The sequence below is a fragment of the Eriocheir sinensis genome, chromosome 62 (assembly GCF_024679095.1).
Source record: "Eriocheir sinensis breed Jianghai 21 chromosome 62, ASM2467909v1, whole genome shotgun sequence".
Taxonomy (NCBI): Eukaryota; Metazoa; Arthropoda; class Malacostraca; order Decapoda; family Varunidae; genus Eriocheir; species Eriocheir sinensis.
This window is the reverse complement of record NC_066570.1, coordinates 2,922,501-2,939,684: the sequence shown is the minus strand read 5'-3', so window position 1 is coordinate 2,939,684 and position 17,184 is coordinate 2,922,501. Positions and strand designations below refer to the sequence as shown.

The 17,184-nt window shown below is 41.2% G+C and overlaps 1 protein-coding gene across 1 annotated transcript in view; it reads right to left on the bottom strand.

Moving 5' to 3' along the window:
* LOC126986543 (SCY1-like protein 2) overlaps positions 1-17,184 on the bottom strand; it is a 306,279-nt gene that overhangs the window by 13,505 nt on the left and 275,590 nt on the right. Inside the window, exons 12-15 of the mRNA XM_050842810.1 lie at positions 15,584-15,752; positions 14,291-14,514; positions 6,472-6,692; positions 4,127-4,171 (exon numbers count right to left, since the gene is read on the bottom strand). Of these exons, the coding sequence (XP_050698767.1) occupies positions 4,127-4,171; positions 6,472-6,692; positions 14,291-14,514; positions 15,584-15,752 (659 nt within the window). The remainder of the gene's footprint in view (positions 1-4,126; positions 4,172-6,471; positions 6,693-14,290; positions 14,515-15,583; positions 15,753-17,184) is intronic.

The window sequence follows — 17,184 nt, the reverse complement described above, 5'->3', positions numbered from 1 at the left end:
GTCCGAGGTGGTTGTGTGAACAGTAAGGGATTATTCCAGAAATGCAAAATTTTAGTCACAGATATAAAACCGGAAAATCTACTGATATTTATTGACTTAGGGCGATGACAGTAATCAAGATCTGCATAAATACTTGTGGTCTGTCATGTGAGAAATATTATAATACACCAATGTGAAAATATTTACTCAATGGGCAATTATTATTACTCTTTTTGTATCAGACCTGTCTCTAACACAATCATAAACTTGGTTACTGGAAAATTCTAAATGCTTTGAAATTCTAAGTAGCTGGTATTAGGAGTCTCTCAAAACACAGCAATAAAGTTTCAAGTTGAGAATAATTCCCACTGAAATATGCTTATGTGATCATACAAGTGTTTTACAGCTGTCACTGGTGAACCTCCTCAGCCTATGCATCAGTCATTCGATGTACAGTTCTAGCTTTGAGTGAGTTGCATTTGTGTAGTTTTGCAAAGGTCTGCACAGTAATGGAAATGACACACGGACAGCATATTCTTTCTTCGTGACTTCACCCGCCCACACGAGGGGAAGGCAGCGGCGGCACTTAACAGGGATAAGCATACTGAAAAATCAATAATTCTATATACAATTTGATATCAATATAGAGCTTCTAAGCAAGGGGTTGACCCATTATAATGAACATAACTTCAAATTACCATTCACTCCTTTGCTAATAATGACATTTCTCATCACCTGGATATAATAAAAGTTATGAAAAATTAGTACATAACGTTTCTAATAATAACACACATGACCAGAGGATAAGTTCAAACACCCTAATCTATCTAGCTTCATTAAACACTGCTAAAGACTATGAAGTGACTAGTAATAAGCATGTGCATCATACAATGACTGGAGTGTGAGTTTGTGTAAGAGCAATATCAAGGAGTTAGCACAAAACCTCATCATAAAATATCAATAACTTGCTTCCCTTAACAGTACATGTAATAAGACAACACGGGGAGATGGAAAACACACAGACACTCACGACAGCACAAGTGTAAGGTGGTCACAACATAGACAAGTAATGCAGGGCACAGGACAACACTGGAAAGGACCGGGAGGTTCAGCACATGCTCCAGAAGTAATGTGTAATCAGATATCACCAAGAGAGCGCCTGGTCATAAACATTACGGTCACCTATTCACAAATATAATTACCACCCTATATACCTATACTCTTTTTCCTATGCACATACTTACCTTTTAAACTATTTAGCACTGGCATTCCTTATTAGTGTCAGAGAACTCAAGGGTCAGACTGTACATTTTTCATTTTTCATCCCAACCTCATCTTCAGTTAGCATGGGCTCACATTCTGGATGTAGATTCTTACCTTATGATGCATGGTCCATTTATGGGTTCTAGAGATTATATTCTGCATTGCCTTTACCATGAGAGTCCCGGATTGAAAGGCAGAGTGAAAATGATGTAAAATCAAGGCAAAGGAGAATTCCCTTCTTTTCATTACATTACCAACAAGTGTCACCACTAGGCATCAAAACCATCACTAATGCCTAAAATCCCTTCACTAATATGCTTTTCGAGACATTAACTCATCTTTCCATTCATCAACACATGCCATAAGAAATTAAAATGAATCAAAACTTGGCTTGTGATACTCTGTTCACGGCTTCACACAGCACAATACTGCCTTGTTTGGGCAGCCTTTCCGTGGCCTGGGTGGAATGCCTGACAGCTGTGCAGCCTGGCAGGTGAGGGAGGAGGAGGTGGGGTAAGCTGGCATGCAGGAAGGATTGTCCCCCACTCAGTGATGAATACTGCTTCTGTAGCTCTAATACAAGTCCTCTTATTTAGTATTAAAACTAAACCTGCATGGATATTAGTTTTCCATTGAAATAGTTATTGCGAGACAAGAATATTTCATTATTAAAGCTCCAAGTAAACTGTAATAACTCTATTCTTATAATTATTATTGAATAACCTCACTATATCAGATCAGCCCACAAAAGTGTACATAATATCTCTTACATGTATAAACACTTCCATAAAATGGACGACTTGCTCAGCAAGGATGCAAGCAGCCAGTCATCATCTTTGGCTGCAGGGCAGCTGCTGAACACTGCTGCTGCACCCTTCAGGCTTACTGACTTGGGTGGCATAATGTTACTTGTTTTTGTTGCCAACACATTTCACAAGTATAAAACTTTGCACTCACTCATTAGTGATCAAGAGAGTTTCTTAACATCTCTGATCAGTGCTTGTAACAGAACTCTGGATCAGATGATGAATTTTGGTTGCATACAACAACAGAAGAAAGATTTTATTGTCCAATATAGGGAGGTTATTAGTATACTCAATGTAACATTACTATGCATGTTTCATAATTATTTTATTAAAATTTCATGAATTTAGTTTTTTTTTCTTTTTGCATGAACAAACTTTACATGCCTGCCTAAAGCATCCATAATGTTTGTCACTTAACGGGCTCAAGTGTTTTTCTTACCCTGAAACTAAATTACGTTTACTGCAATGAAAGTGATCAATGCGTCATTTTTTCAGGCCCAAACACACACACACAACCACTTGTGCCAACAATGACCCACCTCTCGTGTTAAGTTATAAAAAAATCTGAATTTTGTTACTTTTACTCATGACTTGAAAGAAATGCCTAAGCTTTTACTATGGTGTGACTCTGCTTGCTGATCTGTTCCTTTACTACCAGTCAGTTAGTAACATAACCGACCCTCACTTGTATTTTTCAAAGAATATAAAAATTGTCAAATTCCTTAAACTTTTTAATCAATTCAGCATCTTCTATTCAGTCCCCGTATGGCAGCTCCTAAAACCCTTCTGACACACATAGACAAATATTCACCCATCTGTTAGGACAGACCTAACATAGCAACTGCAAAATATACTTAAAAAAAAAATAATAATAAAATAAAAAAAATAAAATAAATCATGTACCTACCAGATGCTCCCACACAAGCACATCACTATCCACATTCACACACCAAACACAGCCAACTGTAATATTCAGAGCAGAAATCTTCAAAATTACTCTTATTTTTGCATGGAGCAAGAAATATGGTAGAGACCCAAAAAATATTTGCATTTTTTTAGATATGTTACTAATGCAATCTATCAAGGAAGTGTTATTCCTAAAGCACTGTGATAAGCATTTGGGGTGAGGGTAAGACAGGGGGAAGGGGAAACTTGACACTTGTAAACAGTACTCATGAAAAGGTATTCCCTCAAGACTGAGTCAGTCCAGCCTAAGGAGCCTGAGGAGGGAGGAAGGGAGGGGCCTGAGGGCAAGTATACTCAATTCTGGGGCTGCTTAGTCACCCTTTGTTGAACATCACTTGTTTAACACTCTTATTACAGACAGATTTCCTGCCGCTAGCACCACATGAACATGTCAAACACCATGGCGGTAGTTTTCATGGTGTACTCAGGCAGCAAACAACACACCGGCAGCCTCACTGGGAAATTATGTATCACAGTGACTGCAATGTCATTCAGTTTAACTACATAGTGGTCTGTGTTGTCACATGAACAGTCTTAGCCAAACCTGTGTTCTTGTGGTGGCCAATAGAACACTGCTACACTTTTATATGTTTGAGGTGAAAACCCAATGACATGCTTAGCATGGCAGTTTCAGAGATGTCCTGTCTGTTCCTCAGGAAACCTGGATCTTGCAAACTTCAGACTAAGTGTTAATCAGTAGGTCTGTCGGCTTCGGCTTTGTTCAGTGTTACACAAAATTTAAAAACAAAATTATCTTTTCTCAACATTACGAAACATCTTTTAATAAGAAAATCATCTAACTGTATTTACGCTCTACAATGATTTTATGAACGGTATAATGTAATTTCAGTTTTATTCAGTGCATTCAGTATTTAAACTATCATAGTAATATTTAAGTATAAATGCATTTCTTAATTACTGCGAGCACGTGCTTAATATATGTAATTATTAAGATTTTTCATGCATTTCAAAAAGCAGTATATAAAAATTTTATACAAGAAAAAACGCTGTGGCAAAAAAACATGCCAAAAACGTGTATCTATTGTGTGTATGCTGACTGAGGAACGGTGGATCTCGGAGGCTTCATGCTCTCGAGGGGGAGGGGGACTTACCGCCTGGGAGTAATGCAGGTCCAGGGAGCGGCGTGGGCGTGTCGGCTGGTGTGGGCAAGACAACACCACTTTACTAAAACCTCCCACACACACACCTCAGCTTTGGTCTCCCCTCCTTTGATGCCTCAGCCACCCAACATGGGTGGATCATCTCCCATTTTGGACTGATTGACTGACTGTCAGCACCATGCTACTTATTTTCTAAAGATATGCTTTTGTACTGAAATGCATTCTAGGTTATGCAGCTTCCTGAAAGTTATCATGGTACACCAAACATTATTTCATGAACAGCCCCAAAGTCATCTCAGATAAATCTTAGATAATGGAAGGAAGAAAAGCAAGATGCCTAGATGGAAGAAAATTTAGTTTTTATCTAATGGAGATAATTCATAACAACCACAGGAAATTAGATTAGAAAAAAGAATATGCTAAGTTCAACAATTTTTCAGATGATGAGGACTAATTGATGAAACTGGAATACAGATATAGTTGAGGCAGGAGTTCAGCGCGTGGGACCCACAGCAGGCTACAAGCTCCCTCGTAGCCCGGCGGGCAGCAGCGGCGAGGCTCTTGGCAGGGAGGCAGCGGCTGGCCACCTGCCCAACAGCTCTTGAGTCTACCTAACACTAGGCCTATAAAAAATTTCTCCTACACTAATAACAAATATTTCTGGTTTGCATTCAGGTCATACATGGTATCATGGCATACATCATTACTAAAATGCAGCCATGAACTCTCCTCTCATATGATGAATACATATTCATGTATTTTGAAAGATATTGCTAGTCTTACTTAATCAGAACAACTAGACAAGAAACATCTATGAAAACTTTTCTTGAATTCACTGGAGGATCTTTGTCTAGAAAGGTGTGAAATCATTTTCTTAGGCACAACTGAGATCATAGTGAATGGTTGTCATGCATTGTAAATAAACAGATACAAGGAAATAAAACATGAAATAAACTGAAGAAAAGTAAAGACTGACAATATCATGGAATAGTGAGAGCAAGTATATTGTGGCTGAGTAGTTATGGATGTATCATCACAGCAAATGAAGACATTTGGTAAGACCTCTACAATAGAACACATTTGTATTCCAGTACCTCATGAGAGAAACATTTGCATGCACACTGCTTTGCCTTGTCAGAGGAAAAAGAAGACTGGGAGGATAACCAACACCCAATGATACAGATATTCTGAAGAGGAAACAATGAACACAGAGAGCATGCCAGATGTCTCCACCTGCCACAATCTTATGCAGTATTTATCTCAAAGTACTTGTTCATGAGTCCAATGGTCCAGACATAATAATGTGATGCAAATGGTAACCTATAAAGTAACCAGCAAGTTCACTCTCATTTCTCATTCACTCTAGAAACTTAGGGTCGTATTATAAGACATCGTCGCCCAAGAACACGCATTTGACAAGGTTTTCGTACGAGTTGACAGCATTTCCAGGAGTAGTTTTTTGACCCCGGTAGTAGTTTGACCCTTCTTCTGTACCATTAACCTGAAGAAACACTCATTTGAACCCGACTGACCCCCTCTTTGACCTTTAGAAATAGCTGATGTGAGATGCGAAGGTGTCTTATGATACCGACCTTAGTATTCATATGTATTAAGAACCACAAAAATCTTTCTACCAAACAGTAGATTCTGAAAATAGGTACTTGACCTGACTACCAAATTCTTCATACATATTTCAGTGCTAACAAACAACAACTAAACAGCTTGAACATGAAAATATGCACCCTTTTAGATCAATGTTTTTAGTGATATGCCAGTAATTTCTTTTACGACACACATAAGATTTAGAAACAGGACCCTACGAATGTAACTCACTTCCTGTATATTATAACTAAGTATACTAGGTAAATACACACACACACACACACACACACTAAACTCTGCAGTGCGGTGGTTAGTACACTCGCCTCACAACCGAAAGGTCCCAGGTTTGATTCCCGAGTACAGTGGAAAGAGATGGGCAATCTCCTTTAATTCATGCCCCCCATCCACCCAGCTGATAAATTATATGGAAGAAGTAGACAGAAGAAACCTGAATAGGGACACAAAACTTAAGAGGACATATGAACAAACTGAGGAAGACTAGATGCACAAGTGATGTTAAGAAATGCAGCCTTCCACACAGAAGCATAGACGCCTCGAATGTGTTAAAGGAAGTACTGATTGCAGTGAAGAATGTTTACAAATTAAAATGAAGGCTTGAAAAATGTATGAGTATGAGTATGAGTATATAACTCACACCCTGTAGGCACACACACACCCCCACCCCAACCCCCACCCACCCACCCACACACAGACACACACAAGACGAAACTTACAGTAGGGGGCGAGAGATTGGTGCAGGTAGACCCCCGTCTCTCGGGCCCAATGCTGGAGTGCCGTCGGATAGGCAGCGAGCCAGTGGAGGTCTCGCCCGGGGAGGAGGCAGAGGAGAGTGCTACCCTGATCTTTGGTGGCATCATGAGCTCGTTGTCTGAGAGTCGCCGCCCGATAGTGGCTGACTGTACTCTTAGGAGGTTTGAGTCTGGAGACGAGGGTCCTGTTTGCAGGGATAGAAGGGAGACACACACTTTAATCACTGAAATATAAAATCATGGCCACAGTGAAAATAAATGACCGAGAGCAAAAAAGCAATGTTTGTTTTTGGCTTGTCCTGATATGTACGTGAATGATATGGAGAGGAAGATTCAGTATCCAGGTAATGAAGGGGAGACATTTTATGTGAAATGACAGACATGATGGAAAAGAAAAGAGCAAAGCCTCGTTTTGTATACGTGTAGTTCGAGGCCTGAAGTACAAATGGAAGGAAAAAAAAGTCTGGAGTCAGGGTCCTACGATGTATAGTTTGAGTCTAGCAGTGATTGTGAACTATGCAATGTGTGTGTGTGTGTGTGTGTGTTTGCCTAGTTGTAATATATAGGAAGTGAGCTATACTCATGGGGTCCTGCCTCCTAATCTAAGTTTATCATACTGCTTTAAATTCATGAATAGTTTTGGATTGAATTTTCCATTTTGAAAATATTCCAGGTGTCCTTGTACCTTTGAGGAAAGCTATGTTTCTTGATACCTATTAGGCACCTTGTGTTCCTAGTATCCCATACAAAATGGTCATCCCCGTCAATTGTTTCCACGTGCTTTTTTGCCCTGTACACTGTTGTAATCAGATCTTTTCTTTTTCTTCTCCTCCAAGGTTGGCAAACCCAATCTTTCCATCAGTCTCCTCATATGCCATGACTCTCAAGCTAGGCACCATTTATGTCACTGTTCTCTGCTGCCCCTCAGTGGTGCAGTGGTCTGCGTGCCTAGGCATGAGTCCGCAGGCTTGGGTCTGCATCCCAGCCTCGGACGATGGCACGACGATCACCCAGCTGTTCATTCTCCCTTTCGACCTGGTTGATATATGGGTACCTGGGGAAACCTGGGAAAGGTTAACTGTGGTACCTCAAATATCACACCTGCCCTGTGCCCCAGGGTAATGGTTTCTTACCCACCACAGGCTCAAGCACCAATGCAATGGAAATGAGCACTGAGGCCACGCACAGCTGTGGCATATGCCCCCAACTTTACCTTTACCTTATCTATGGTGTGTGTGTGTGTGTGAAGAGTAAGTGGAAAGGTGAGCAGTGTAAACAATGAAAATACATGCAGGTGTACTATTATTAAGGTGAGACTGTCAATATTTTATGTAATGGCAACTAAGTAGTTTTCTTGAGTGTGACTACTTCCCTACATTGAAATGAAAGACCAGAATACTTTAGAAAAAAAACATTCCTTACTGAAAAACAAAATGTTGTATTATGATATTGAATATTTACTCATGTTAAGGGCATTAAAAATTTCTCACCATCAATCAAAAAACAATTCTGAATTTCAAAGATGTCAATCAATTAACAATCATAGCAATGCATATCATGATATAATTGAATGGAAGGAAAGTAGGAATCAATCATTTCCAAAAGCAACAATGCAATATTCAGTGGAATGCAGATGAAGGGAATGTGAGTATTGAATAATGCAGAATCCAAATAGTAGTGCAAACTTTAAAAAGCTGACTCAGTGAGTTAAATACAGTTTCCTTGATGCCGAGGATCCTGTGAAGAATATATACATGTTATAAAATGTAAACAAAACATTCTTGCCAGAAAACATATGAAAACAACAAAGCATTAGTGGAGGAACAAGAGGGAAGCCGGCACAAAAAAACTAACACATCTCACCCTGACTCACTCTATCACCTGTTTCTACCAAGCTTGTGACTACTCCAACTGCACGCATCTGTGGCCATACCATCTGCCTGCCTCCCTCTGAACCCATCTTTGTCTCTTTGAACTGGTTAATTATACACATTTTAAGTCTGCACAGTGATATGTAAGCAGCAAGTGTATTTTTCTCATATTATAATGCAAGCTCAAAACATTATTTACTGATTTATCATAGTCTCTGAACGTTTAATCAAATATACACATGTTTATGGATGATAATTTCAAAGCAATGACAGTTTTACTTGAAAGGTATTGTTAGAAATTTGTGCACACAGGTTATTTTGAATAGCTGTTTCCAGAGGTCCGTCTGGGGTTATTCTACTTCCGTTAGCTCCTACACACTGGCAAGGCGTGCTTCCTTCCCTCATTCGAATCTGCCATCCTTCCTTTCGTCAAAATTCAAGACCTGAGTGATCCATTACTTTTTTTACCTAAGCTCTCCCATCGCATTCAAAGTCTGAAAAGCTTATATTACATTCTAAGAGGGAATTACTGGCAAATAATATGAAACCAAGGAAGATTCATGGAGCTGCAGCATCAACTAATTACGTAAAAGTTTCTACTGAATCAAGTGTTAACAGCGTAAACAAAATAGCAAATTCCTTAAATGAATGAGCTAAATTGAACTTAATCCTATCTACTACCAACTCTCACTCTCTCTGCCTCAATGATTCACCCCATGACAGCCAGCCTAACGCAGACACTGTGGTGAGAGCCTGGCTGGCGGAGTGTGCTAGGCCTGGCCAACCCTGTGTTTAGTGTCAACAGGAATATACAGCAACACACAATGTAGCATCCTGTGAAGAGTCAGAATAATAAACATTACAAAGATCAAAGAGATCAGAAAATTATGCACATGCAACACCATCAGCTTGTGACTTACTGAACATCTTGATCTGGATGGATGTTTGCCTCTGGGTGCAAATGATGTTATCAACTAAATATTATATAAGTATAGGCTGCAGAAGGTGACAGCTCCCTCAACCATTAACTTTCTTACCAGGAACTGACTGAATGGAAGGGTTGAGGACAGTAGTGAGGTTAGTACTTATTGGCAACCATGGGCAAACACTAACAGTGGCATGGCAACACAACACTGATGCAGGGCGATTCGTCTAATTAACATTTTTCAACCAGTCATGGATTACTTTTGAACTTTAGTCAGACAAAATATATAAATTCAGTTGGTGCAGTAGTCAACATGGCTAGTCAGACCGTGAAGAGGGAGCTCAAATCTCGGATGGGACAATGCCTACACAGCTGTCCATCATCACATACGGGTTGTTTGATAAGTGGGTATTTGAGAAACTTGTAATAGGCAAGCTGTGGTAATGCTGTGGCTCTGTGTCCCTCAGTGAGTGGTTCATTTCCACCACTGATTCACAGGCCAAGAAACAGAGCTGAGCAATGAAGAAATGCACAGCTCAATGTGGACCTTAGACTTTGCTTCCATCAATTCACTTTTGAGTAAACAAGTATTTAGAACTGAGGAAGTAAATGAAGCAGACCTACTATTCAACAATAATAATTACAGGATTTTGATGATGAAACTACCTAGCTGCCTTGTTTCCTCCCTAACTAAATTTTATGGAAAAAAATATCAAATAATTTTCTATGACAAACACATGATTTATATACAATTTACATTTCAGTTATTGAAATTTACCATAGCACTCCTGGGTGTCTTAATGTATAATCTCTGTAAGTATTCCATGACTCAAGACAACTTAATGACACTCCTTACTCTACTGAGCAATGCCTCCACCAGTTCTGTGTTGTGGCAGCCACGCCGCCATCCAGGTGAAAAACATACCGCTACAATATTATTAAATCATGTAAATCCCGGAAATTATGAGATCATTCTGATTTTGGTCCCGTTTGAGGCAAGCACTGGCTTCTGGGTGCTGACAGGATCCTCTGACATGTTTTACTGCTTTCAGGACATTTCTGCAGTGAGCCTTCTGATGGGTACAAGCTGACTCCTTCTTCCATGAGAAATTAATGCAAAGTTTAAATATTAAGGAGATAAGATTTCATTAGCTTGATTCAGTGTCTTCTGTGCCTTTCTTCTGCACCCAAGTTAACCTCCCAGCATCACATAATTCAAATTAGTAGGTACTTGTAATGCATATTTGTTTTGCTGATCAATATAAATTTAGCTGGTGATAATTTCCCTTAGTAATGATGAAAACTACATCATACCACACAAACAGATTTTCAGACATAGGTGCAAATTACTTTATTTTGCATGACTCGCACAAATGGTGGATGTATATGAATAGACTGTTGAATGTGTATGCCCAATGCTGGAAGTCTGCAACACTTTGTATCTTTGATACAAAATTCAAGTGTTTCTTTTTTCCATTTCTCAAAGAACATGAGAAACTGATTTGTTCAGAACATATCTTTTTCCTTACATTTTGCCCAGGTTTCAAACCTGAGCCCCTGAGATGGGAGATGGACACTAGCATCAAACCAAGGGATCCCCAGGGCTTAAGGTCTAAGGAGTCTTCATCTGTGAGTCAGGGCCTTGCACCTCTTTCTAGGGTGCACCAAACGTGTCCACGCCACTAACAGGCTGGCCAACACTCAGGCCCCCTCAAGAAAACTTAGTGGCACCATGGGGCAAGCATGTAATATATATATATATATATATATATATATATATATATATATATATATATATATATATATATATATATATATATATATATATATATATATATATGCACTGTTTCTGTGAAGCTGCAAGAGTCTTTGAAGACTTGCCACAGAATAGCTGTGATGATTAAACAGTCAATAAACACTTAGGGAAAATGACTGCTCACTCATTATACCTTAAATTAAGAAAAATTCAAGAAAGTTCTTATGTATAAAGGATAAAAAATAAAAATATTTGAGTAACAGTTGGTTGACAAGGAAAGGAAACAGTAATAAAGTGAGACACTGCAGCTTGCAACACTGAAGTGCAAAGAAAAGCAGTGCACAGTATTGACATGCATTATAAACCTTTAAACTGATGCATGACAAAATAACTAACATCATAGAGAAGAGAAATATGCCAAATGGTGAGACAAAAAACAAATATCAAATGCAAAATAAAGAGCACCATATATTATGATGCCCCTCCCATTGTAATTTGTCCCTATACCATAGTTAAATACACTGGCTAGCATGCCTAGCTACAAGGCTGCAGGCCTGGGTTCATATCCCTGTCAGGGCAATTGACGAGCAGCCCATCCAGCTGTTTAGCCTCCCTTTCAGGTGGTTGTTAAATGGGTAGCCTGTCTGGGTTAACCTGAGGATGATTATCTGTGGTCACCTGGATATCACACTTGCCCTGTGTCAAAGGGTGATGGCCTGATGGGTTCTTACCCTCCACAGGCCCAAGGCCCAAGAAGACCACTATGATTACTGAGGCTGTGGCACATGCCCTCAACTCTACCTTTACCTACTGTGCAGCAACTTATCCATGGTATAACTATGCCCTTTATCAATCAATGTATTAATATTGCTAGTCATGGCATAATTGTCATTGTTTCAATCATTATTCATTGCCACAAAACTCTGAAAGTCAATAGAATAAAAATCTTTCACAAACTAGCTATTTCAAAATGTTTCCTTCTGAAGATCCTGTGAATCAAACCGTTTGAACAGCTGTGCATGTATTACTGTACAACACCCAACATATGAATTAATAGCAAACTTATTTTTGCTTGTGGTGCTAAACCAATGTGTGATGAATATTTACAAACCCTTTTATCTTACCTGCCAGCACCCAGAACCACCTGCATCTTATTTATTGCCAAGTGACTGGTATTTAATGAAGTGCATCCTTATTTACTGCCAACACTGACATGCAACAGGACAAAAATCATGGCCTCCAACTTTTACACACCTTAACACTCATGAATGTATGCACCTTCCTGTTTTGAAACACTCACACACAACAATGTATATATGTTTATATTTTGAATTAGAAAAATTACAATAACAACTCTGCTGCAGTGAAGTCTTGACTATCAATATGAATTAGCTGGATGTTCACTTCTTCATTTGCATTTACCACTCATTGCCTAAACTGGAAAGTAGACATTAAAGCTAAACTTGAGAAATTATTGATACCTAATAGCATTTTCAAGCCCCTGTGCCCAAAACCTGTTCCTTAACAGATGTGTAGCTTGGAAAAGTGTATCTACAAGTTGATTTAGTGAAGGTTTATTACCTCTTGAGACCTGAAACAACTGCATAATGTGCCAATCCATGCTATAGCTACAAATACCTAACCTGACTTGACCTAACCGAATTTACCCAAAATGACCCCTCCCCTGTCCTGCCAAAATGCGATGTGTTAGACTGCACTCAAACTTTCAAGATGATTATGTTGAAGCTTAATTGTCCTGAAGCTATATTCGTTACTGTGATGCATTCAGAGAAACCAAATATTAGGTAAAAACACATAACCTAAGTGTTAACCCCTCCCAAGATGGCTACCATAAAATATTAGCCCTTTTATGACCCCACTGACCAAATTTTTGCCTCGTGTCCCAAATTCCAGGCTACAATAATCCTGCCTTGTAAACACCACCAAGAATTACAAGCTACAATAACCCTGCCTTGTAAACACCACCAAGACGGTCACCAGGGAGGGGCGTGAATGCAAATGGCGGATGATTTCGATGCTTCGCTCACAGACCCGAGAGCAAGTTGTAAGGACACTGCAGCAGAGTTTTAAACGGCTTACCCAAGGAGTCAAAAGCTATATCCTTGGGCTTACTCGAAGGTCAATTGTACAAACACTCCAGGAAGGCTGTGTGGGTAGGCAGCAATGGTGGTGGTGGTGGTGGTGTAGGAGTCATCTCGCAGGCGGAAAATAGCTCGCAGATGGAGGTCCAAATTGCTTACTTTTCCTTTATTTCACTCACCGCCATCGCTTAGTTGCTTCATTTCGACTCCAATACATGGCACAAGCATCAGAGCAACACTTTAAATCAGGAGAAGGCTTAATAACAAACGAATGAGGAAGATTAGGACAGAATTACCCCCACGTTGATGTTCACCCTATTCTTGCCTGTTATGTGTGTTGTTATAGCCAGTATCAACCATTCTAAAGGTCACACGTGGACAAGCTAGAACAAAATAAGATAAACTGATGGGATTTCCTGGTCATGGTCTCGGTCTTGACGTCATCCCTTAGTGCGCATGCGTGGTGGACATCAGGGCGAGTTATTTCCGCGGGGAGGTATTTCTCGGTTATATTTCCCGACTTCCAACCCCAAAACTGTCTTCTAGGCCCCAGTAACGAAACTCATTTATAGTTATCGTTAAAAGAGTTAGATCCTGATGTTTCTTGGCAATAGTTAGGCGTCAGAAACAGGTAAATGCTATGCTCTGAGTACGACAATCTGGCAACGGTGGGGTCGACGCACGTTTCGGCCCAATACTCGGCTCACTCGCACTTGGATTTGGGTGAGTACTGCTCAGTTTACTCGGTTTTTACAATTGAATTACTTGATCGATTAAATCCTCCCTAAAATTAGCTTCCACCTGACCAGCGTTGCCAGATTATCGTATTCACCACATTGTATTTATCATTTTTAAGCCTCAAACTCTCGTACCTGCACAAATAACGATAGAAAATTAAAGTTAGCGTTAAAGCTGTTATTTATTGATGCTCTTTTTTGTCTTTTCCCCCATAGTTATCAGTCCAAAACTACGAAATTCAATGCGATGAGTACGATACTTTGGCAGCGCTGCGCATGACCCCCTCCACCACCATGCACCACATCCTCCACCACCGCCGCCACACAGCCACATTAAAACACAAACTAACACACATTAAAACACGCACACCCTCACAACTTCCGGGATTTACCTGAGAATGAGTATCCCAAGAAGCCAATACCTGACGACCCCCGGCGAGAGAGAAAATCCTCGGCGCTGGATGACATGCGGGTGTCTTGGATGCGCACGTTGGGCACGGGTGAGAAGGGTGAGAGGGACATGTTGTCGGAGCTGAGCTGATGGCGGAGCAGCCGCTTCTCCCCCGGGCTGCTGGCCAGGCTCAGGTTGTCGAGCTTGAGTTTGTTGCGTTGTTGCCTGAGAAAAAGCCGAGGTTGGTTCACCCTTAGTCTATATAAACCAGGTCATGTCACACGCAGGTTTGTGGGAGGGGACTCAGACACGGCGTGGTTCATGCGTGACACTGCTTGGAGCCAAACTAGAGAATGTAGAAACAGGGATTTAGAGAAAACGAGGAAAGGCGGACTAATTTAAATCAATCACTTCATCATGCCCTCCCTCACACCCCACACCGCCGTTTGTAGTCATCCCGCTGCTCCGCCCCAAAACCGCAGAGTGACTTGACTTGGTATATATAGACTTGGGTTCACCGATACAAAGAACCATACAAAGAAAACTGGAATAGTGTTCTCAAATGCTTCGCTTCTCACGCTTATACAATATCCAAAGGTCGAAAAGGAGTGTAATCGGGCTTTCTGGAGTTTTTTTCCTAGGATTGTGGTACAGAAACAAGGTCAAACTATCACTAGGGTCATAAGAGTGCCCATGTAAATACCCAGAAATCCTACGAAAGCCTTGTCATATATGTGAGCATGCTGAACTGCTGTTTGAAGACCACATTGACAAAGAGGAAGTGGAACGGGTTTTATATGAGTTCTGGAAATAAAAATTGGAAAAGAAGCGAACTACAAGCACCCAAGAATAGACAAGAGGAAGCAAAGAGGAGGCCGTTGCAAAGGCTGTCTCCCCGACCTTCAACTGAAATGAACGAGGAGGGAACGAAAGATCTGTTGCAGGCTCCAGTCAACTGTCACAACCCTTTTTGGGACCCGATACAAGGAAACTTTCTTGTATCAGATGATGCCCCGATTGAAGTCTGAATGTTCGATCATAAAACGTATCACGCCCCCCCCTCCCCACACACACACACACACACACACTCACACACATAAAAAAGGAAAAAAACTCAGAAGAAAGGGAAGGAAGATGACAGGAAGGATAATGTGGTAAAGGAAGAGAGCATACTAGAGGGGGAGGATAAGCACATATAGTGAATGGAAGAAGAGGGAGAGAGAGGAATGGGGTATGAACTGACTGGGGAGAATTAGCCACTGGAGGGAGAAGGGGCTACTATTTCTTAACTTACTTGTCTATGTGGTCGAGCATTTCGTGGATGGTCTGCAGGAGGAAGCTGAACTGGATGAGGTTGAGAGACGGGCTGACGGTGAGTGGCAGCAGCGAGGGCAGGATGCGCGTGGCCAGAAGGTTGACGCTCAAACCAAACTTCTTGACGCCCAGCATGAGCCTGTAGATGTCTGTGAGGGCGGCGGGTGTTAAGCCAGGATACATACTACATACATGTGGAAAGGAGAAGGAGGAGGAGGAACAGGGAGAGTAGGAGGAGGAGCTCAAGCTTCTTTTCACACCCAGCAGGAGTCTGTAGATGCCTGTTCTACTTGAGGGCAGGAGTTGGAGGAAGAGGAAGAGAAAGATCATGAGGAGGTAGTAATTGAAGGGTCAAAATCCTCAAAGGGGAGTTTATCGACACCTCTCCAACCAACACTGACCATTCTTTTCGAATCTTCTGTATTTGTTCATAAATAAAAAGCAGCATGTTCAGGGCATTTTTATATAGCCTACCTTTGCTTTGTCCTCTGGTGGCTCCCTTTACCACGAGAGAGAGAGAGAGAGAGAGAGAGAGAGAGAGAGAGAGAGAGAGAGAGAGAGAGAGAGAGAGAGAGAGAGAGAGAGAGAGAGAGAGAGAGAGAGAGAGAGAGGGGGGGGCAGGTCAGTGGTCACGCGCGTCACACATAATGGTGAGTGAAAATCTCTCAATCTCCTCGTCCCCAGCGGTGGTCGTCGGCGGCTCAATATCCGGGGACAGGGAGGGCCGGTTGAAGGGGGAGGCAGGGAGGTGCCGGCGGGAGGGGCGGGTGGCAAATGGCAAACGCATGTAGGGTGTTGGGGAGAGTCAGTTCAACCTTTAGCACTATTTTTTCTCAGCCCTAAAGAATCAAACAGTAACAGTAACAAAAAGCGAGTTGGTAGTTACTGTCGAGAGTCTAGTCTCTTTCAGTCGCGTTCATTACGTGATTTTACAATAAATATCAAACGTCCATTAATCACTGAACGTCAGTAATGTTTTTTTTACCACTGGCACAGACAGACCAAGGCAAATAAAAGTAATAAGAAAAAGATAAAATAGCCGCAAGATTGCTGAGAGAGGAATACACAAGGTGGCCAAACAAGAGGTCTCAACTTGAAATAATAATGATCATAATGGGGTGAAAGTATTGGACCTTGTGACAATACTTAATAAGATAGGTCCTCAAATAATTAAACTAATGTAACAGTGAGTAGACTCTGTTCCTTCCACTCGGGGCATGAAACCGTCGAGGGACAGGGTCCGCACCACCCACTCCCCTTCCTCGGACAATTTCCGGGACAGGAGTCAGGAGGAGTGAGCAGGTAAGAGGGAGAAAGGGCTGGCGAGCGTCCATGGCCGAGCAGAGGAAGGGGCAATCACGATATGGTCAGGCTTCCCATCGCCTGGCCCCCTTCCCTTGTCAGTGGTCCGGGTTGTTAGGCACGGCCGAATAGACGCACAAGAGACATAAGCAACCACTGAGGGTCTCTTCGCTTGTAAGTACTTTAAATATGGTTTGAAAAAAATATATTGAATTCTCGTCTACTCTATATCTTTCAGCAGTAATCGGTCACCGTGTCAGGTTGCAAATACAGAAGCAG